The following is a 22,701-nucleotide window of genomic DNA, read 5'->3' on the forward strand; positions in this document are numbered from 1 at the left end:
AGACATGAACAAACGACAACCGCTGAACTACATAATCCTGCTTTGGGACAGGCACATTTAGAATATGGCAAGGTTAAACATGTTTGCTGGCGCCAAACAATCCCCCCTTTCCAACCTTGGAAAATGGTGAAACATTCATATGAACAAATTATTAAAAACTATATTCTAAACATGTTTAGGAAGACCAGCTCTTAAAAATGATGAGCGGAGGAGATTTATAATATTTATCATGTGTTCTAAATTTTGTGTGACATTCCAACGTTATACATCATCTGACTCTGTGCTATTGTACAGCTCCTTCCGTAATGCTACCCCAAAAGTTAGCGGCTATTCGCCTGGACTGGTTTCATATATTTACAAATTTTACTAATGGTGGTTGTACTATTTTGTTTTGTTGCTATTATATTTTTGTATGTTCAAATAGCGATTAAAACAATGAAACGCCGTCGCTCATCTGTAGTGGCTTGAAAAGCAATATAATTCTCGGTACTTTTAATATCTGTATTGAAAATGAAATAAAGCAGCTGCAATCATTTTTGATAGATTCTTCTTGTCGAAATTGCAAAACCTCTATAGCTTCTGGGGGTGCCCCCAGGCCCCTTACCCCAGTATTAATGGAGGACAAGCTATGCCACTGGTATAAAAACAAACCTATTAGGAGTACAATAACAGTATTATTCATGGTGATTATAATGATTGATTGATTAATTGGGGTTTAATTCCACTTTCAGCACTATTGTGCTATTTCGTGACGGTTAGTTTTTATTGGTAGAGGAAACCGGAATGCCCGGAGAAAACCACTGACCTTCGGTGGGATAACTGACAATCCTAGTGAATTAAGATCGGAGTCGAACGCACCTGCCAAGTGCCGGATTCCAAATAACAACCTTAGTGTTCAGACAGGCTAGTGATACAGTAGTTCGACTACTTAGACCCTGTGCATTACCAAAGTAAGTCTTAATAATTCATTACTAACAAAGAAAATAATAGACATTGAAACAAACAAATAAAAAAGCCTTAAAAAGTTTTTAGAATAAACAATACGAAACTCTTGGACATGTATGATGGCAGCCTGGTTCACAAGAATTCAATAAAGTCATGTATGCAGATACCAAATTAAGATGTTGATCTTCAAGTTTTATTCAGTTAATTAATTGGTTTCAAAGAAGTTATTTGAGAAAGTTTACGCCGCTAACAAAAAGTAACTTAACCATATCTCATTCATTCAACATACGGCATTCGTAGAAATTTCAAAAGATCTCTTACTTTATAAAATATCATACAAGATCGTTATTCGTATTGTAGTCATCATTATAATTTTTTTTATTAATAAATAGTCATAATTAAACAATTTTTATTGCGAAAATAAAAAATGATAAAAAATTGAATCTCCCTTAAACAAACGGTGTTTTTGAAACATAAAATCTTCATATTGTGTTTCCATTAACACGTGTCTAATGTCAGTAATGTCTGTTGACCAATTATATATTTATGGTAATATTCTTTTTACTAGTTATTGAAAATGTTCAGCAGCTTGATAGAAGTACTTGAATGTCGTCTATAGCAATATCACTTGTGAAATTTGTTCCACACACGGCTTCAAAGGATACCTAAAATAAAATTGAAAAAAACGTGGACTTTGATATATTATTTCATTATAATTTCTCATGTTGTGTTGACTCAATGTTTTCTTCTTAGATGTAACTTAAAAATATTATTTTAAGCTGTCGGTCCCTATATTATATACATACTGTATAGACAATATCCTTGTTTATTATTTTAAACGGTTTGTTGATGTCTTTTGGTAGTTTTTGTCGTTGGATTGCTGTTCCATTGACACATATATCACATGTTCACTTACATAAGTACATTTGAGCAAAATTTCTAAAACAAGTGTATTTAGCTGTGCAAATTTTACTGAGAAATCAAAACTTCGTACTGACCATATAATGCACTTGTAAATTTGCGATGCTTTGGAGAACACATGGACATTTTTGGTAGATTTCAAAATAGTTATTTTTAATATTTTAATAACAAACTGTCATTCTCATCGTCCAATCATAACACTTACAAATTGTCCCTCCCCTATTTTTATGATATAAATCAGATTTACGTTCATTTATGCCTGGCTATGCCAATGTATCTTTGTTTGGATATTATGCGTATTTTAAATACGTATCATTGATTTACTGTAAATTCTGAAATTAATCATCGTGTTACGTTTATTATTGCGAATCACTTATTACTGGTAAAAATGCAAGATCTAGTTAAGGATGTTCGATCCTTTGTTTCAAAATAATAAGCTTTGTAAAAGACTGTTATAAATTGAAAATTAAAAAGCAGGAAAAAAAATGATAGGTCTGCGACCTTGTTTTCGAGATATAATCAATTAAACATTTGGCGGGAAATGATTCTCTCTAGATTATTTATACATTTAACATTGGCACCTTTTTTTTCTTTCAAAAACTATGAAAAAATAACAAGGATTTTGTAAGATTTTGAAAAATAATGGCTTTAAAAACTGTATGAAATAAAATTATGAAAAGAAAAGTAAAGGTTAGTGGGAAAATGTTTTATTGGCAATACATGGATAAAACCAGAGGATTCCGAATATCTGACAAAAAGTCAAAAACAAGAGTAGCGAACATCATTAATGCCATTGCTTCTGTTCCAAAATGCATATTTAGTAAAAGACAGACCATGATACATCTTATATTTAATTTGATTCCAGACGAGTGCAGTTACAAACCTTGTATAAAACATTTGCATAGATGTCTGTTGCTTTTTATTTCTATGGTGTCATGTCATATTGACGTGTACGATCAATTTCTTTTCAGTCCTATTTTTGAATTGCTGCATACCTTTGAGCTATTGAAACTGTTAGATCGAAGGTGAAGTTCGGCAAGCTGCCATTGATTTCCCTGATTTCCCGATTTCATCCAAATACGTCTGCTTCCTTGATATACGTATAAGGTACCCATTCCATAACCATACATGTGGTAATGAAACTTTAGACATCCAGTAGATTCTACAGTTTAAACCTTATTTTACAATGTAAACTGATAAATGTTTCCAAACATAGCAGAATTGATTAACCGTTGGAAAGTACATGACATCCACTAAGAGCAACATTATAGTTCAATATTAAGAGCACTGTCAGATTTATAGCGGTTATTGCCTGTGAGATTTTAAGGATGTTCATTGGTGAAATTTGATCCGATTATGTAACTCTTTTTTATAAAAAAAAAAAACCAACCTACCTGAACGACTAAACAATAACCGAAAAACAACTTTCATGTTTAGGTTTTCCCATTTCACCCCAAAATAGTAGGTTTCTTTAAGATTCACAAGTAAGCCCCTGTAATTGAAAAAGGACTAATTCAAAACTTCGTCACTTTTTCAAACTAACGTTATTTTATTAATGATTAAATTGGGATTTATAGTTTAGTCTATTTAGTACAAATCGTCATCTGTCATAGTATGACTGTGACGTCAAAAATATGTCATAATTGAAATATTTCACCAAAAAAAAATATTTAGCAAATTAAAAATTAGTAACAGCCTTACCAAAAAAAAAAACCCTATCTTACTCAAAACCGCGTTTTGTATATATATTAGACACCTTGTGACAAAATACATTTTAAACCAAAGTATGGTCGTTTCTAATACATGTATGTAAATTTTAATGGAATTTTAAGGATCTCAGGATGAGATCATTTTAACATTTTTTGCTGCTTTTCCGTAATTGTAGAAAGTTTAAAGACTTTTGAGGAATTACATAAATACCTAACATAAAATACAATACATGTAAACAATATAAATACAAATATCTGACAAGCTTGTTCCTACTGGAATAACGATATTTGGGAAAAACTCATTACAATTTTTCCGTATTATTTGAAAACAAAATTCAAGTGGAAAGTTTACGATCATTAGATTAACAGAAAATCATACAAAAATACCATAGATTTACCAAATATGAAATCCCGTGAAAATAATCTCGCAACAGATCCTGTTTTAACGGGTGAAGATGTCTCAAAATACAAGTAGTAGTCGCCTTTATAAGCCGAGAAAGGACCAGTATCAATACTACTAGTAGAGTTCTGAAAAACAAATATACATAATACTTACTGTTAATAAAGTGAAACTGCTATACAAAAACACAATACACGTACCATCTGCACAACAAATATACCTTTTAATGTATATCAACTAAATGAGACATCAACCCAACAATCAAATATATGTGTATTTTTGTGGAACAAGTAATCAATATGCATGAGTGCTACAAATATTCCATATATTTACTTTTGAACGAGACAGCAACCCACCTTCACAATAGACGCAGGGTTCTGTGCTCTCGTGATTTTATGCAATTAATGTGTTAATTAGAACAAAACAGTTTCTATTACACTATTTTGGGAGAGCCTACATAATATTATACACATGCACATTTTAATTAGTCATTATTAAACCTGATTGAATTACATGTATCTCCATCTGGAAATAACGTTAAACTTCGCATTTTATTTCACCGTTTGCGTTCTATGATAGTTGGTTTTTTTATAACGTATAATAATAAGAACAAGAGGATTTGCTTACCTGTCAAAATTTGCTGTTAATTTTAAGCAAAATACATTAAACAATATAAATACAAATATCTGACAAGCTTGTTCCTATTTGAATAACGATATTTGGGAAAAAACGCATTCAAATTTTTCCGTATTATTTGAAAACAAAACTCAAGTCGAAAGTTAGTTTAAAAGAAATTCATGCAAAAAGAACTGTTACAATAGTTTTACCAATTATGAAGTCTCGTGAAAATAATTTCGCAACAGATCCTGTTTTTTACTATCTATTACGTTTTTCGAGGCACACACTCGTAATAAGTAAAATCGATCATCATTTAACATTTAAGGGGTCAATAGACCATTCCGGCCATCTGACTTATTTGTAGATCTTAATATGCTGAATATTTTCTATTGTACATTTTCTTTCTATCTATTATAGATTTTGCAAAAAAAATAATAATCCGTAATAAGTAAAATCGATCATCATTTAACTTCTATAAGGAGACATGCATTTTTCAAGATTTTTTATTGTTGATAACTTTTGCTGTTCAACTATATGTTATAGTATTGGAGTTCAAAGGCGAAAAGAGCATTTAAACCATACTAAAGGTCAATTGACAATTTCGACCATATTTGACTGATTTGTAGATCTTATTATGCTAAACATTTCTGCTATTATATACAAGTTCTCTCTATCTATAATAGTTTGTGAAAAAGATGGGTAACAATAGTCTTACAGATGCAATAACTCCTATAAGGGGTCAATAGACCATTCCGGACATCTGACTTATTTGTAGATCTTAATATGCTGAATATTTTCTATTGGAAATTTTCTTTCTATCTATTATAGATTCTGCAAAAAAATAATAATCCGTAATAAGTAAAATCGATCATCATTTAACCTCTATAAGGAGGCAGCATTTTTCAAGATTTTTTATTGTTGATAACTTTTGCTGTTCAACTATCTGTTATAGTATTGGAGTTCAAAGGCAAAAAGAGCATTTAAACCATACTAAAGGTCAATTGACAATTTCGACCATATTTGACTGATTTGTAGATCTTATTATGCTTAACATTTCTGCTATATACAAGTTCTCTCTATCTATAATAGTTTGTGAAAATTAAAAGAAGGGTAACAATAGTCTTACAGATGCAATAACTCCTATAAGGGTTCAATTGACCATTCCGGCCATCTGACTTATTTTTAGATCTTAATATGCTGAATATTTTCTATTGTACATTTTCTTTCTATCTATTATAGATCCTGCAAAAAACCCAAAACTGGTAAAAGTCCTCTGTTTATTTTGTAAAAATAAAGAAAAATGCTGAATTAATTCAGTTTTTTTAAACTACTAATATTTTCTGTAGAGAAAACATCGTACACTACCAATAAACAAACATTATAATTTTGGAGAAGCTTTACAATAAAATTGCTAACGTATGCTCTCCAAATTAAAGTTGTTTCTCGGGTATGTAAATACTTTTTAAAACCAAAATATACTTAAAATTGATCCTTTAAATAAACTGATTCTAAAAGATTATCAATTTAGCACTGTCATACTAAAGATCTATGAATATTGTTTTTATCATTACTCGCATTGATTTTGGTATCACCTCATTAAAACATAACTTAATATGTATTGCTTGTATACAGTTATTGACATTTACGGCTCTACGTCCTATCGATACTCACATTTTGGCATTGTAAAAGGACTAAGACTATTTATGACGTCTTTGCAATAATTACATTGGATGTGTACTTATTGATACTTTGTCTTGGATACACGTTTTTGTTTTATAAGTGATTGATTTGGCTCTCAGATCGGTACTAACTGTCTAAAGTGTTTCTGTTAGTTGTTTTTGTTATTCGGTCGATCTGATGAGACTATCTCTTTTCAATTCATTTTACAGTCTCTTCTTATGTTGTGCTGTTACATCACTGTCCCAAGTAAGGGATTGGCAGGGAGCCCGCAAACATGTTTAACTCTACCACATTCTGTATATGTTTATTCCAAATCAGAAGCATGCAATTCAGTGCACGTGGTTGTTGTTTGTTGCTGTATATTATTTTGTTTATCATTTATCAATTTATACATAAATCGGGACGTCGATTTCTACGTTTGAATTAATTAACATTTTGTAATGTCGGGCTTGTTATAGTAAAATTAAGAAAGGACATGGGGAATGTGTTAAAGAGACAACAACCCGACCAAAGAGCTGAAAACAACCGAAGGCCATCAATGGGTCTTCAACACAGCGAGAAAATCTCGCACCCGGAAGCTGGCTTCAGCTTGCCCCTTAACAAAAAAATGTACTAGTTCAGAGTAAATGGACATCACACTAAACTCCGAAACATATAAATGAACTAAAATTAAAACAACATACAAGACTAACAAAGGCCAGAGGTTCCTGACTTGGGATAGGCGCAAACATGCGTTGAGGTTAAACATGTTTTGTGAGATCTCAACCCTACCTCTATACCTCTAGCCAATGTAGAATAAACAAACACACTGCAATACGCACAGTAAAACTCAGTTTTTACTTAAAAGAAGTCTGAGTCCGATGTCAGAATAAGTAACAGAAAAACAAGGCAAAATGACAATGATACATTAATTAACAAAGAACTTCTAGCAGTTACTGACATGCCAGCTCCAAACCACAATAAAAATGATTGAAAGATTATGTCTTCATCAGATGAAAATCAAGCACAATCCCTCCCGTTAGGGGTTTAGTATCATACCATCATAAGATATATGAGAAGAAGATAACCCGTATCATGCCAACAACTGGTTTTAGAAATGTGTTTATTTTCGATGCAAAGACGTCGACCCTATGAGTGTATCAATATTAATTCAAAAATATGCCATCTTTAATGACCTGACAACAGTATCGTAACTATATCCCTTCTGAATAAGTCTGTTTAAAGGTTTGGTTAGCCTTTGGGGTGAATGGCGACATTTTTTGTGCTTTGTATAGAATATTATCATAAAAAATTGGATGTGAAGTACCTGAACCTATAAGATGTCTGCATATTGATTTATATTTACGAATGCTGTCCTTGTACCGATGATAAAATTTAGTAAATTTTTGGACTAGTTTGTGATATCGAAAACCCTGGTGTAATAATTTTTCAGTTATACAGAGATTTCTTTCGCTAAAATCAAATACGTTGTAACATGCACGAGCGAATCGAACAAGTTCAAGTTGAGATATATAAACACCCTAAGATGGTGACAAGGGAACGTCACCATCTAAAAATGTATAATTAATAGGAAATGAAAAATCATCTCTTTTATCGTGAAGTTAGGTATTAAGCTTCCCGTTTAAGATATAGATATCAAGATCGAGGAAAGGGCAGTGTTCATTGTTAGTATTAGCTTTATTTAAAGTCAGTTCAGCAGGACGAATCTCTTTAGTGTACATACTGAAGTCGTCATTATTGAGAGCCAATATATCATCCAAAAATCTAAAAGTGTTATTAAATTTAAGTATCAGATGATGTTTCGATAGGTCTTTTCTGATTTTAGTCATAAATTGTAACTCATAACCATACAGAAACAGGTCCCACATAAGTGGTGCACAGTTAGTCCCCATTAGTTATATATAATAGTTTGCTATTCGGTATGGGGTTTACTCACTGTTGATGGTCGTACGGAGACCCATAGTTGCAAATATCCATTTCATTTGATCTGTGGTAGATATTTGTTTCATTGGCAATCATATCGCAACTCCTTATCTTATAATTAAAGTCGATGCAAAACAAGGAAAATCAAGAAAATTTACAAAATATTTATTTGTTGACATCGTAACTGTTTTATATCTGTGAGTTTTCTTTGAAGACCTTAACCTTATTATCTTCGACAAAAAAGTTGAAATTTTCCCTGTAAATTTTTTTCCGCCTCATTTTTACTTTTAATTTAGTAATTCTAGCTGTCTCTGGTTTTGTTTTTTTACTTATAAGGTCCTTTTGAGTTAAATCAGCTCTTCAATGTTTGGATTAGGACTTAAATTTGTTAATATTTCGCCTCGAGCACCACTGAAGAGACATTAATCGTCATGAAACGCCGCTGGTGCAGTAAAACTGGTTACGTTAATGATATTTTGCCAACATTTAATATTTTATATTTTTAGAACCTTATAAGGACATTATCGCCCCAACTCTTTTAGAATGTTTAGTACCGAATGTATTGTCCAGTTGTGATCGCTGTTGAGATCCTGAATGAACATGGTCTGCTACATAAACTGGAAATAGAAAAACGTAAATTACGTATACCTATGATAATTTAACAGCTATGAACAATTACAAGTCACCGTACGTCATTCAAAAATGAACCAAATTAATTTTATCATGAGTATTTCTAACAGCGCATTATGTAATATGAAAATTACTCTAGGGGCTTTACAACATAATATCAATTAACAGATAAAAGTATTAAAAACAAATATGACAGCTCATGATAAAATTAAGCGTATAAGAAATGATCACTACTAACTTATAAAAAGATGAAAGAAAATGTTAAAATTTATAATAAAATGATTTCAGATATCTTACATTATAAATCTATACTAGTACATTTACTCGTAAACAACAAAATGTTGAATATTATCTTTAAAATGTTTGTTGTAACTTCAGTTCATTGTCTTTTAAATTATTGATTTTTGATTATTCTGCACGAGCAAATGGCATTTAAAAAAAATTGTCTCTCGCAAAGCCATGAGATAGTGTAAAATGTTTCCCTCATATTAACCAATCAAAATCTGTCATTTTAACATGAAGTAAAGTAAAGTGAGTATCAGGCGATTAACAGATTAAAATATTATACGGCTCATTGATTGAGTGTTGCTTAATGTACACCCTGTGGCAAGTATATTCGAAGGGCGAAAAAACGATAACAATTAACCCAGCAAACATAGAGCGTAACACTCTCCCTTAACGAGACATGTTTTAATCAATACTGGATAACTCGGTTCAAATACTCGCGAGTACTCGAATACTTCGTAGCAACAGTTTTAAATGTAGAACTTCTTTGTTATTGCATTGTCCCGTACAGCCAGCAGATGCCCTTCTTATAAACATTGGTCAAACTACCGGATGGAAGAAGTCCAGAGACGACAACATTTATATACCATTATGGTATACATTTTGTATAGACACCCGTATATAACTGTTAAAGACTTAATGTTGCTCTATTGATGCTGTTCTGTATTTTTATCTTTTGTTTACTGTCTTAAGGGCGTACACCGCATATAGTTTTATTCATATTTAATGAAAATAACGCTTACATGAATGGCTATTATGATTATGAATATGCACGTAAAATGAGGGTATTATTTCTTACTTTCACATTGTAATCCTGAAAATCCGTTTAAACAAGTACAAGAAAAAATCGAACCGTTCACTAAACAATTCCCACCGTGTTCGCATGGTAATCTGGAACATGGCGTTACTAGAAAAGTAAAAATATAGGACATGTGTATATTTAAGTATTTGATTCATTATGAGCTAACCGTATTGTGAAAAATAAAACATGAACCAAGTTGCAGTAATTAAGTCACACAGAAGTCTTCTTTCACCTGACGGTTTAAGAATCCTTATTTTTGTTGAACGGTTCATGATTGTTGTTTCACAGAGAAAAGTACGCATTGTTGAATGTTTCTGAAAATGTAATGCTGCTGCTATATTCCTTTAGAATGATATTACATGTACATTCAGTAATCGTGGTTATTTTTATTGTACTTTCGAATATTTATAAAAATCTAGTTTTTAAACAACCTTAAAAAGTTATGTTTTGATATTGACGAATTAAAACTTTAAATCGGAACTCCAATATTTTAAGACAATTTTTATCCATTAGATAACCCATTAGTTTAACGATGAATGCGCACCTTATAACGGACATACATGTCCTTTTTTTTTTGCTGTTTCGCGAAATTTACAAAATGTCTTAGAAAAAAATTACTGCTATATTTCATATACTTACTTGTACAATTGTCACCAGTAAATCCATTTTTACATGCACATTTTGGCTGAAATTCATCCAGAAAACACGTTCCACTATTGTCATAGCTATAGTTAACACATGGGGTACCTGTAAAATATGGTATTTTAAAAGATTGTTATCACGTATATTGACTTAATTGTCGTATAATGCCCTCAAACTGGGTTTTCCCCCTCATTTTCCGTGTTGTGTGTAAGGTTGCTATTTAATAGACGTATATTTCACATGTCATTTCATTTATATTGAACTCATTGTTTCTCTGACTGCATGGATTTGTTTTGTCTTATAAAAAATTAAAAGCATTAAATAAAGGTAAAAATAAGTTCTTAAATTCAGCGGTGTTTCATAAAGAATACAACACTGTCTGTAATATTAAATATCACTTATAAATTAAGCGGTGTACCAAGTCAGTAATATAACAGCTGTTTTCCATTCGTTTGATGCGTTTGAGCTTTTGATTTTGCTATTTGTTAAGGGATTTTTTTTAATTTTCCTTAGAGTTCGGTATTTTTGATATTTTACTTTTTACAGAAGGCAACCATTTAAGCGCAAAAATCATATCACGTGTCAACTGTCGATTTTGGACGTCCAACTTATTTGTGGATCTTGTATAGCTGATTGTGTATGCTCTTTACAATTTCTATACGTTGTAGTTTTTAATATTAAAACCATAAAGTAAACATCGTCATTAACGGCAATAATTCCTATAGAAGTCTACTGCCAATTTTGGCCACATTGTCCCATTCGATAGGGGACTTTCCGTTTTGAATATTCCTTTGAGTTCGATATTTTTGTTATTCTATTTTTTTCTAGATCTTGACAGTCATGCAATGTATCGTTTCTCTATATCTACTATAGATTTCAAAGTCGATAGCCAAAACTGCCTCATTTCCCTAAAAGGACATTTCACGGACAATTACTCCAAAAGAGTTAATCCAATGTGTGTTTAATTTTGAGATATGAAGCAAAAATTCTGTTTTTCTCTTATGTTCTATTTCAAACTGTTGTGGCAAGCCAACAATATGATGGAGAACATTTGTAGTGTATACGCAATACATCATTTCTGCCAAATTTCAAAACATTTGGTTTTGTGGAATTCAGGGAGAATGATTTTTTCTAGAACAACTGGACAGTCGTAGACGATGCTCGCAAAGTCATGGTAGGATGAACATACAAAACCAACTGCCTAAGAAGGTGATGCACAAATTTAATTAAATTCGAAATGAAGACCACGAACAACAACAGTCCATTTGCACATGTACAACCAAGCCAGGGAAGACGAATGTAAACAGTATATGTTGTACTGTCCCATATTTTGGTAATTCCTCTTAGCCTTTTTATCTTTTAATTGTAGTAAATCAAATGAAACCAAACACGATTTATCTAAAATAAGAAGATGATTATGATTGCAAAACAAAATAATTACAAAAATACAACACTCCAAGGTTAGTTCAAAATAGGGGAAGACCATAAAATCAAACGTTAGACTTTTTCAATCAATAAAACGAATGGAAAACAACTGGCATATTCCTGACAGTTACAGGCCTTTCCTCCCCCTCCAAAAAAAATGGTGCATTAAACCTGGTTTTAATGTGTGCTAAACCTCTAACATATTTTGCAAAATGAGGCAACTATCCACGAGAGACCGAATTAGTTAGTTGTAAGCAACAGTTTATATCAATTAAGGAAATGTGGTATGATTGCCAATGGTGTGGATTGAAGCAACTAAATAAGTCACATTACGACATTCAACAATGAGCAAAGCCCAAAGCGTAACGTCAGCTATAAATGGCCTTCGACATGACAAAATTTGGGACAATTCAAACTGAAATAAAACAAAGGCCAGATGTATGACAAAACAATGAATAAAACATATAATGACAGACAACAACTAACCTCACACACTGAACTACGAGTTCCTGACTTGGCACGTGCACATATAAGCGCTTATTTCCCTTACCTAGGCCAGGTGTAACTGCACAACACAAGAACGAACTGTAGATATGAGTTGGAAATGACTTTACCCATTAGATTGGCACGAAACCCCAAAACAACAAGCATAAGGACAAATAACACAAAGTACCATAGAGTACTCAAAGATATTGAGAGCTTGTTCAAAACCAATAACTATTAATGAATAAATCATGTTTTCGTAGACTAAAGTATCTATCAGTACACATCAAACGGATTTAGTGTAAAGACGTCATCAACCTGTTTTGTTTTTTTTTTCTTTTTTCAAAAGGCTAGACGTTATTTGTCTAAAATAAATGCACAATAAATTGACATAGGCATTTTGAAACTAAGTTATCGAATAAGATGTGGTTACAAAGAAACAAGTTTCATCAAATTAAAGTAGAAATAGAAGAAATAATTTGTTATTATGAATTTTATTCGTAATACGGAATTCCAAAATTCGTAATAACAAATTGATTATGATAATTCTATAAATAATAAAACCAATTATTAATTCATTTTTCAAAAGACCACACAATGCGCTTTTGACGAAATTGAATTATTGAAATGTCTTATATCATCTTCCAATATTAACAAGCTTTCAAATTAAAAAAAAAAATGAATATACTTGTACCTTCACATTTCAATCCATAAAAACCATCATGGCAGTTGCAGATTGCTTTGTCTCCGGAAACAGAACAATTCCCATTATGAAGACACTGTACATATTCACATGGAGACGCTATAAATAAAGTTACATAATTTATGTAATTGCTGCATTTAAGTACACAGTGCAAAAAGGAAATTATTTTTACTTATAAGAAAAAAATCATATTCATTAAACAATGATATTTTTTTTATGGCTTGAACACTAAATACATAAAAATAAATAACAAACAAGAATTAATGCAGCCAAAACATGTGATCATTTCCTTTTGAATTACAGTTTAAGCATATTTCATTATGCAAGAATAACAAACGACATTGTACATAAGTAATGAAAAATATCATAAAGACATATCTCCCAATTCATCAACTAAGGGTTGACCGGATATAAAGTTTTTTTCTCCCCTACACTTCTTTTTGTTTAATTCAAATTTAAACCGTGGTTTGGTTGAGTTGATGGTAATTGGTATTGGTTGTTTTTGTTTTTGACACGCATATAAAAAACCTAAATAGTTCTCTCAATCTTTGCTTTCATTTTGCATAAAGTAAGTTTCTTACCCTTTGTTGATAGCATCAACCACAAAAGAGCTGACATTAACCCAACAATTACAAAGGCAGATACTACACATGAGGTTCTCCATTTTCTGCTTACTACTTTCAAATCCACCAGTTGTTTTGTAGGTAGCTGTAAGTCGATGTCTTTTGCGTTTTCATTTCTGTTGTTCCCAAACTTTTTCTTGTGTGAATTTCTAGATTTACTCTTACCACGTTCATTCCAACCTGTATATTTATTTTGATTCTTTTTTTCTTCCGACGGATTATTAACGTATTTGGCTATTTCCTCATAGTCTGGTTGATCATCATCTTCATCCCAAACAGCAGTTACTTTTCTGTCAAACTTTTCATTTTCATAAGTTCGCAATCCCTTTCTATAGTTAACAGCCATGCAATTCAAAATTTAATATTAACACAACTTTCTATAAAAGATAAGTTGACCTGTTGTATCACAGAATGAACCTGGAGCTCTTTTATATAGAAATTAAAACTTCCTTGTTTACTTTCGTTAGAAGTAAAATGGACCATTGCAATATTTATATTAAGCTGCACTAGCAAGTATAATTACTCGAAACTGAGGCGCCGTATATGGAAAATAACGATATCTTTATTATTTGGTTGAATCAGATACTGCTGTTTCCTATTTGAATTAACGGAAACCCGGGAGAAAACTAATGATAATGCTGATTGAAGATAGCCATCAAATCAAAATAAAAAAATAGTTGAACTTTCACCCATTGATATATAACTATGATTCATTTTGCTTCAAATCTGTAGATTATCATGCTCTTAACAAGCTTTGTGCAAATAAGGCAGTTCTTTACGGATACAACCTACATGTACTTGGTGCAGTGAAACATCATAAACGACTTGATTTATTTATAAAAAAAATAAAAATAATTAATGTAATGTAACAGGAAATCAAGTATTATATATTCCTTCCCTAATCAAATTAATAAAAAACAAGTTTAGGTAAAAATATTTTAAACAAATATTATAATTGTTTTATATCTTAAATAGTTTGATACTATATTTGTTTATATGATGTAAAATGCTGAAATCTTATGTTATAACCGCGCGCGGTTGTTATAACTGTGAAAAAGTTATGATTGCCAATGAGATAATAATCCAACAGAGATTAAATGACGTGGATGTGTGCAAATATAGGTGACAGTACGGCATTCAACAAAACTATACCGTATAGTTAGCTATAAGCGATTCCGACAAAACAAAATTAACACAATTTAACAAGAAAACCAACGGCGTTATTTATGATAAAACAGTACACAGAAAACAGTTATAACACACAGCAACAATCGACAACCAAGGAATAACTGGCTGCCAACTTTGGAAAGGACCATACACATTTTTTTCGGGGTTAAAAATGTTTGCAAGCGCTGAACCCTCCCCCAAACTAGAACAGTTGTGCTACGGAGAAACAAAAGAAAATTCAGTTGGAAAGGGTTTGACCAATCAGATCGATACGTAGCACAAGAAGTTTATACAAATAACAAAAAAAAATGAAAGACACAAGTTTCTGATTTTACAGTACGGGCAGTCACTGAGTGCAAGTTCGGTAGACGTTAATAGACATCAGCCTCCTGTTTGACATCAGTATTTATATATTTGAATGTTGTCTTACCAATTAACATTAATCTTCAGATTACTTACATTTAGTTATACATGTTATATAAAAGACAACAAAACATGCCAAAATAACTTCTTCATTTTGAGGTCTTGTCATTGATATTCAGATATGATTGATATATATTGACTTAACTGAAAAAATCGATACGAGGCACAAAAATATCTAACATAAAACATTTGAAAAAGGACGTTAATGTATTTAAGGTATTTAAAGATGTTACTGCTCATATATATTCTGATTAAAAACAAACTATGCGTTAAATAACCTTTTTGTGTCAAATACATATATTTCGACTTTCTGCACTAAAGTGTCTAGATCATATTAACATGTGGCCGGATTTGCTTACCCTTTCGGAGCCACTGAGATCTCACCTGGTTTTGGTGGGGTTCGTTTTTCCATTTTTGCTATGACATTGTCGATTTATGAGCTTTAATGTCCTCTGAATCTTTCGCCTCTCTTTTACTATTTTTACAATGTCAAGGGGTTAATAAATTAAGGTCAAATCAGCTGTAAATAGACTGAAATTTTACTATTTTCGGATGTTATCTGTTCAGACATATTTCTAACTTGTACTAAACTTTGTTTAATAATTTCCAATCAAGTGAGCAAGACCCTCTTGATTTATTATGTCATAGGTTAAGGTCACAACAGATTTCGAATGATTGAAAGTGAGGCAACATTTTGGCCGAAAACAAAAATGATCTTTTGAACCCTATGTCGATCTTATACCAAACGTAGGTTGATAATCCAACATTTAGTTTTAAAAAAATAAATTAATTTGGGTAAACAGGTCAAGTTCACAGCAGCTATTTAAAATAGACTGAAATCATGAAAACAAATTTGGTTCCTGAATTTTATCTTTTGATCCAAATTAAACTTGAAACTGCCACCTATTATTTCATATGTAAGCGAAATAAACTGACGGGTAAAGTTATCAAAAAGAATGAATTCATCATTCATCTTTTAAAAAAAATACGTATCTGGGTAAGTCAGAAAATAATGAAATATATTGCACTATTGTGTCAGCAGAGAAAAGGACGAAGTCAATGTTCTGTTGAAAATTTACGAAATACGTTGGAAGGGGCTATGCAACCTAAAAAGGTGCAAACAATCTCTTTTTTTAAATTTCGTATCACGTAATAACGTTAGTGTTAAAGAGTCATATTTTTGTTTTCATTTAGAACAGACGACATGCCATTTTTTATCACTTATACAAAAGCTTGAGCTGACAATACAAAAAATGTACTTTTCTAAACAACTCACTTACTTCTTTTCGAAAATAGCTTCATTATAATAACAGCAAAAAGCAAATTTAAGCATTTTTTTATAACAGCTGTTTTACCATGTTCATGTTTGGAGAAAAACGGCATTTAAAACAATTATACATGGACCGCATTAAATAAAATCAAATTGTTAACAGATTATTTTCATTAACTAGGGTCATCGTGACATCGTTTGTACCAATTGAATCAGTCTATGGAATGTGCGAGTGTCATGTCGGTTCCTTTCGTAGCTGACTGCGAATGGTATGTGTTTAGCTCATTGTTGAAGGCCTCCGTTGACTATTATTGCTTAAATTCGAGCCATATTAGACTCTGATGGATAGTTGTTCTGTTGGTAATCACATCCCATCTCCTTATTTTATATTATGCACGAAATCTCAGTGTCAGTGATCATAATTTAAATATTCAATCTAACCTGTCATGAATACATGCCGATGTTTCTTAATTGTCAAATGCATATTGAAATATTGTCGTAATTGTTTTCATATGAGAAGAGTAAAGCATTTATAAGTTTTTCATAATAAAGACAATCGCTATACTGTTAGAAAAATATCGCACTGATATACGAAAATATAGCATAATCAATCTATGACACGTGATTATGGCTTAAAATGCAATCGAATACGTCGTTAGTGCATTCCACTGTCTTTGAAACATGATTGTCTTAGTATAGTTCACTTGAAATTATAGATGGTATAAATAGGTTTCATTTAATGCAATTTAAAATTGAGAATGGAAACGGGGAATGTGTAAAAGAGACAACAACCCGACCAAAGAGCAGAAAACAGCCCAAGGCCACCAATAGGTCTTCAACACAGCGGGAAAATCCCGCACCCGGAGGCTGGCTTCAACTGGCCCCTAAACAAAAATGTGTAATAGTTCAGTGAAAATGGACGTCACACTAAACTCCGAAAAATATAAATGAACCAAAATTTAAAAAAAACATACACGACTAACAAGGTCAGAGGCTCCTGACTTGGGACAGGTGTTAAAATACGGCGGGGTTAACCATGTTTTGTGAGATCTCAACACTCCCCCTATACCTATAGTCAATGTAGAATAAACAAACACACTGCAATACGCACAGTAAAACTCAGTTTAAAAGAAGTCAGAGTCCGATGTCAGAACAGGTAACAGAAGAAACTAAGCAAAATGACAATGATACACAAATTAACAAAGGACTACTAGCAGTTACTGACATGCCAGCTCCAGACCTCAATTTAACTGATTGAAAGATTGTGTCTTCATCATATGAAAATCAAGCACAATCCCTCCTGTTAGGGGTTTAGTATCATACCATCATAAAATATATGAGAAGAACATAACCCGTATCATGCCAACAACTAGTTTTATAATAAATGTGTTTATTTCCGATGCAAAGACCCTATGAATGAATCAATATTAATTCAAAAAAATGTCATCTTTAATGACCCAACAACAGTATCGTTTGTCCTGTTAAATACGTCCCTGTTTAAGTACGGAACAAAATTATTTACCGCTAAATCTATTTCTTCTTTTTACAAATGCGTTATTAGTCTGCGATTTTCCCGCAATGCATATCGTTTTTTGAGTCGCACTTTCCATAGACTTTTCAATGATTTACAAGACATCTTTTCGATGTAAATTGGACTTGGAACCGAATTTGGGAGTGGAGCGTTCTGATTTTGCAACTTCGGAAATCCCCAAAGGCACCAATCATCTGAACCCATACTTAATGTCAACAATGGAGCATATCCATTATTATCAAGTCTATAAAAGTCGATATCCGTTAACTAGTTAATATAATAAATTGGAATAAATTTGGTTGTGTATTGAAATTAAAGAATTCAGAATTACTTCATGCTATGCTTGATCTGCATGCTTTTCAGGTAGATGGGATGAATTGGTTTTTATGAAGTACCCTCTTAACAGTACCGGATTGTTAGTCAAGCTGAATTCAGCCGGGTCAGGTAAAAATGAAACGTGTGAGGTCCAAGGGGAAGTAGTGTATATAAAGATAAGAAGATGTGGTATGATTGCCAACGAGACAACTCATCACAAGAGACCAAATGACATCGAAATTAACAACTATAGGTCAATGTAAGGCCTTCAACAATGAGTGGTCTCTTAGACAACACTTTTGTCAACAGATTTGTTCACAAGGGAGATTTTGTTAGGTGTCACCTCGAGTCGTTTTTCCAATGAACGTTGAAATGTATGCCCTTTAATATTTATATAAATTACTTCAGAGGAAGAAGAAACATGAAAATTGAACATCAGATCAATTTCTTCTGTCGCTCATGTTTCTCGGCTGATCGGCACATTATTAACCCTTTCTTAGTTACCTTCCATATATCAAAACTTTGAAATAATTTTCCATAGTGTTCATTGGATATAACATACTTTGTATCACTGCCAACATCAACGCTAATGATTTAAAACCGTCTAGTCACCGATTTTTAGATCCTGAAATGATTAACACGACGGGGACCTCCAGAGAAGCAGGAACATTTACTGCTTAACCTTCTGGGGTATCCGAGTTTCTCGTTGTTCGTTTTTGTTTGTTTTGTGCGCTCTTTTGTTTTCTATGTATTGCAGTGTGGACTGTTGCTTGTCTTTCTCCGTGTCGTTTTTTGTTTGATCATAGCGTTATCTGTTTTTACAACGTTGTTTGTTATTAAGTCACATATGACATTATTAATATATTAAAAATCCGAACATAACATCCCTTCTAACTACAAGTGAAAGGTTTAGTTAGCTGAAAAACCAGGTTTAAACCACTGTTTTCTACATAAAGGAAATGCCTGTACCAAGTCAGGAATATGACAGATGTTTTCCATTCGTTTGATGTGTTTGAGCTTTTGATTTTGCCATCTGAAAGGGAATTTCTGGTTTCAATTTCCCTTGGAGTTTTGTAATTTTGTTATTTTACTCTTTTTTTATAAATCTTTCAAACATAAAAACTCCATCCATTAACAAAAAATAATGAAATCATAGAAGTGAATGAATTATATTTAAAGAATATTTCTTTGATACCTCTTTAGCCCCAAACTGTGAACTCAAAGGGGAACTGTATTTTGAATCTGATTTGCCATGGGAATTTATTTGGGACTGTGTTCACGAAAAGTTGCTAATAGAAAAGCAATACAACTTCAATGGAAGCTACTACACAATTTTATCTATACAGAAAATAGGCTCCACAAAATATAAAAAATCTGATGGTATTTGCCACTTTTGTCAAGAAAGAGAACCATTACTTCATCTCTTTACTCACAGTAGATTAGTTGAAGAAATTTGGATTGAAATTTTTGATTAACTTGATATCAAAGGTGATAAAAACATGACGATTATTGATACTGTACTTGTTACTACAAAATGGGTATTTTGGAAATATAGGAATGTTGTCAAATATCAAAGAAAGATACTTTCAAAGTCAAATATAGTTGATACTGTTAAACGTGAAATTAAGTTTTTGCTTATTTAACGTAAATTAAGTGATGCCGTATATTCAAACATTTCGTATGAGGGTCATTTTCAAAAAATGTCGAATTTTAAAATTAAAAAAATTTATTAAAAGTTACTTATTCAAACAACCCTCTACATAAGCAAATCAAAACAAACAGTACTTATAGAACAACATATTAAAAGATGCAATCTTAATAATGTCATACAAGAATATCTTGAAACATTTTTTGATAGGTGGTACAATATTTTGTCTCTCCTATTACCATTTTCAAAAGAAATTTTGGGTTATTAAGAAAAGGTTTAGATAAAATTTTAAGCTTGTTTTTCGTAGCCAATTAGATGGTTTTCAAGAGAATAAACTTCTATATATATTCATTTTGTGAAATAATAGATTATTTACCAATTTTCCAGGTTGTACTGAAAAATGCCTCTAAAATTGGTTTTCAAAGGTTGTAAAAATTACCACCAGTAATGCAAGTCTAAGATAGCAATTCATATTGTTCGGCATTTTTTCTCTCTTTCAAATAAACCCAACATCAAGTAAATCCCTCACATGTTAGTTTACTTTTGGCTTTATTTCATTATTTATTTCTGTAACAGGAACGTACGTTAATGATATATCACTATATAAAGTTCTATCCTGTTACCTTTTTGTCTATCCTGTTACCGATATCAGTATCGCACCTGCAAATGCTAAATTGTTAAGATTAAGACGTTATAACCTTAAGATGAGTTCAAACAACGAAAGATTTCATTCTGTTTGCAACTATATTTTATGATAAAATTTTTAACGACGTTTCTGTCTACAATTGTCTATCCTGTTACTGTAACCATAGCAACCATAGTAACAGGATAGACATAACAGGATAGACAAATTTCTTCATTTTCGAATGCTGTTTGTGAAATAACTACTCCCTTTGGTGAGGTGATAATGTTTTTTTGTTGTGAATTTGGTTTCCAACACGTTATTGCACTTTTTACAAGTATACTTTTGGTGTAATTAATCAAAATTGTTGGTAACAGCATAGAAATGAAAAAAAGTACCCTCTATTTTTTTTCACTAAATGTCTTGAAATTTCTTTTCTCTACACTGTCGTTCAAGAAACGTGCTGTGTTAAATGTAATGGTTACTTTGCACTTTTGAAATCAACACTGACTAATTCAAATTCATAGGGAGAATAATTTAACGGCTGATTTAAGTAGTGGTAACAGGATGGACATGAACTTCATGTACGCGGATTGAATTAAGTTTGTAGATAAAATGTTACATATATAATGACAAAGAAGCTACGATTTTTCGTTAGAGTAATTATGAACGTTCCTAAAAAGTCCCTTTTGCAGATATCAAGGCGATCAGAAAATCGGAAAAAAAATCATTTGAAATGTGTTTTTCTGAAACTGTACGCACACAAATTACCCAAAAAATCGGACTTAAATACATTTTAGTCTTATGAAAATAGATGTAAATCGTATTTATTATTAATGTTCTGAATCATAAATCCTACAAGCTTTCATTTAAACAATTACAACTGAAATTTTCTTTAGAAATAAAAAAATTAGCATGGGTGTACTGAAAATTCGACATTTTTTGAAAATGACCCATGACGTCCATTATCACTGAACTAGTATACATATTTGTTTAGGGGCCAGCTGAAGGACGCCTCCGGGTGCGGGAGTTTCTCGCTGCATTGGAGACCCATTGGTGGCCTTCGGCTGTTGTCTGCTCTATGGTCGGGTTGTTGTCTCTTTGACACATTCCCCATTTCCATTCTCAATTTCATTTCAAACATTTTCTGTTAAGTAATTAGTTGTGTATAGTGTTATTTAGAAACATGAACAATGTAATGTCATACACAAATGCAATATGTGTTTACTCACCATCATTAGTCTCTGCATATTTTCAACTTCATAACAACATCACACAATTCGTTTTTGCACGTGTGACAACCGGTACGATTAATTTGAATAAAAATAAAGAGCTATGATAATTTCTAGCTCTGTAATTGACAAATTGACCCGGAACAGATACCATATTAAAAATTTACTTTAGAATACAAAATAATAATGTATTTTCATATATAGATTTATTTATTTCAAATTTTATTTTATAGGTGAGATAGAAGAAAATTATGATTATTGTAAATTCAAAGTGTTTCAAAATATCAAAATATAAAATAGTCTCCCATTTGTATATTCGCTGGCAAATGAAAATTAGTGTACTACCTGGGCTGTTTAGAGTTATTATACTTAAGTTGTTATATATAATAAAATGTATTAAAATTAAAAAAATCCAAAAAATACGATCTTCATACGCAGCCTTTAGATTCTTTGAAAACAATTTAAAAAGCAAGATCTCGTAAAATAAAATAGATGCAAGATTTTTATAATGTCTTTATTAGTTTTTGATTGCCTGATTGCATGATGGTTTCTTGCTTAACGTCCAGTGGTATTAGTTTTTGTGTTAGCTTGCAATGTCCTTTTTTCCTTTGACATTGATGATTATTGATATGTTTCTAGTTTCTTTGTTAGAAAGAAATTAAAAGAGGTGAAAGATTCCAACGGGACATTCAAAATTCAGCAGT

General features: G+C 31.8%; 1 protein-coding gene across 2 annotated transcripts; it reads right to left on the bottom strand.

The window, feature by feature from the left end:
- Positions 1 to 1,141: 1,141 nt before the first annotated feature.
- On the bottom strand, positions 1,142 to 14,216 carry LOC127704428 (fibropellin-3-like). 2 transcript variants are annotated; one of them, XM_052208481.1, is made up of 8 exons: positions 13,748 to 14,216; positions 13,158 to 13,265; positions 10,553 to 10,660; positions 9,911 to 10,018; positions 8,751 to 8,813; positions 3,974 to 4,103; positions 2,862 to 3,028; positions 1,142 to 1,610 (listed from the first exon to the last, which is right to left on the bottom strand). In XM_052208481.1, the coding sequence occupies exons 1-6, from the start codon at positions 14,133 to 14,135 to the stop codon at positions 4,093 to 4,095; spliced, it is 786 nt and encodes a 261-aa protein (XP_052064441.1). In that variant the 5' UTR covers positions 14,136 to 14,216; the 3' UTR covers positions 1,142 to 1,610; positions 2,862 to 3,028; positions 3,974 to 4,092. The 2 variants fall into 2 exon arrangements, with proteins under 2 accessions (XP_052064441.1, XP_052064433.1); XM_052208473.1 differs by lacking the exons at positions 1,142 to 1,610; positions 2,862 to 3,028; positions 3,974 to 4,103 and having other exon boundaries at positions 8,295 to 8,813.
- Between the last annotated feature and the right edge of the window lie 8,485 nt (positions 14,217 to 22,701).

The sequence above is a fragment of the Mytilus californianus genome, unplaced genomic scaffold, assembly GCF_021869535.1.
Source record: "Mytilus californianus isolate M0D057914Y unplaced genomic scaffold, xbMytCali1.0.p SCAF_1, whole genome shotgun sequence".
Lineage (NCBI taxonomy): Eukaryota > Metazoa > Mollusca > Bivalvia > Mytilida > Mytilidae > Mytilus > Mytilus californianus.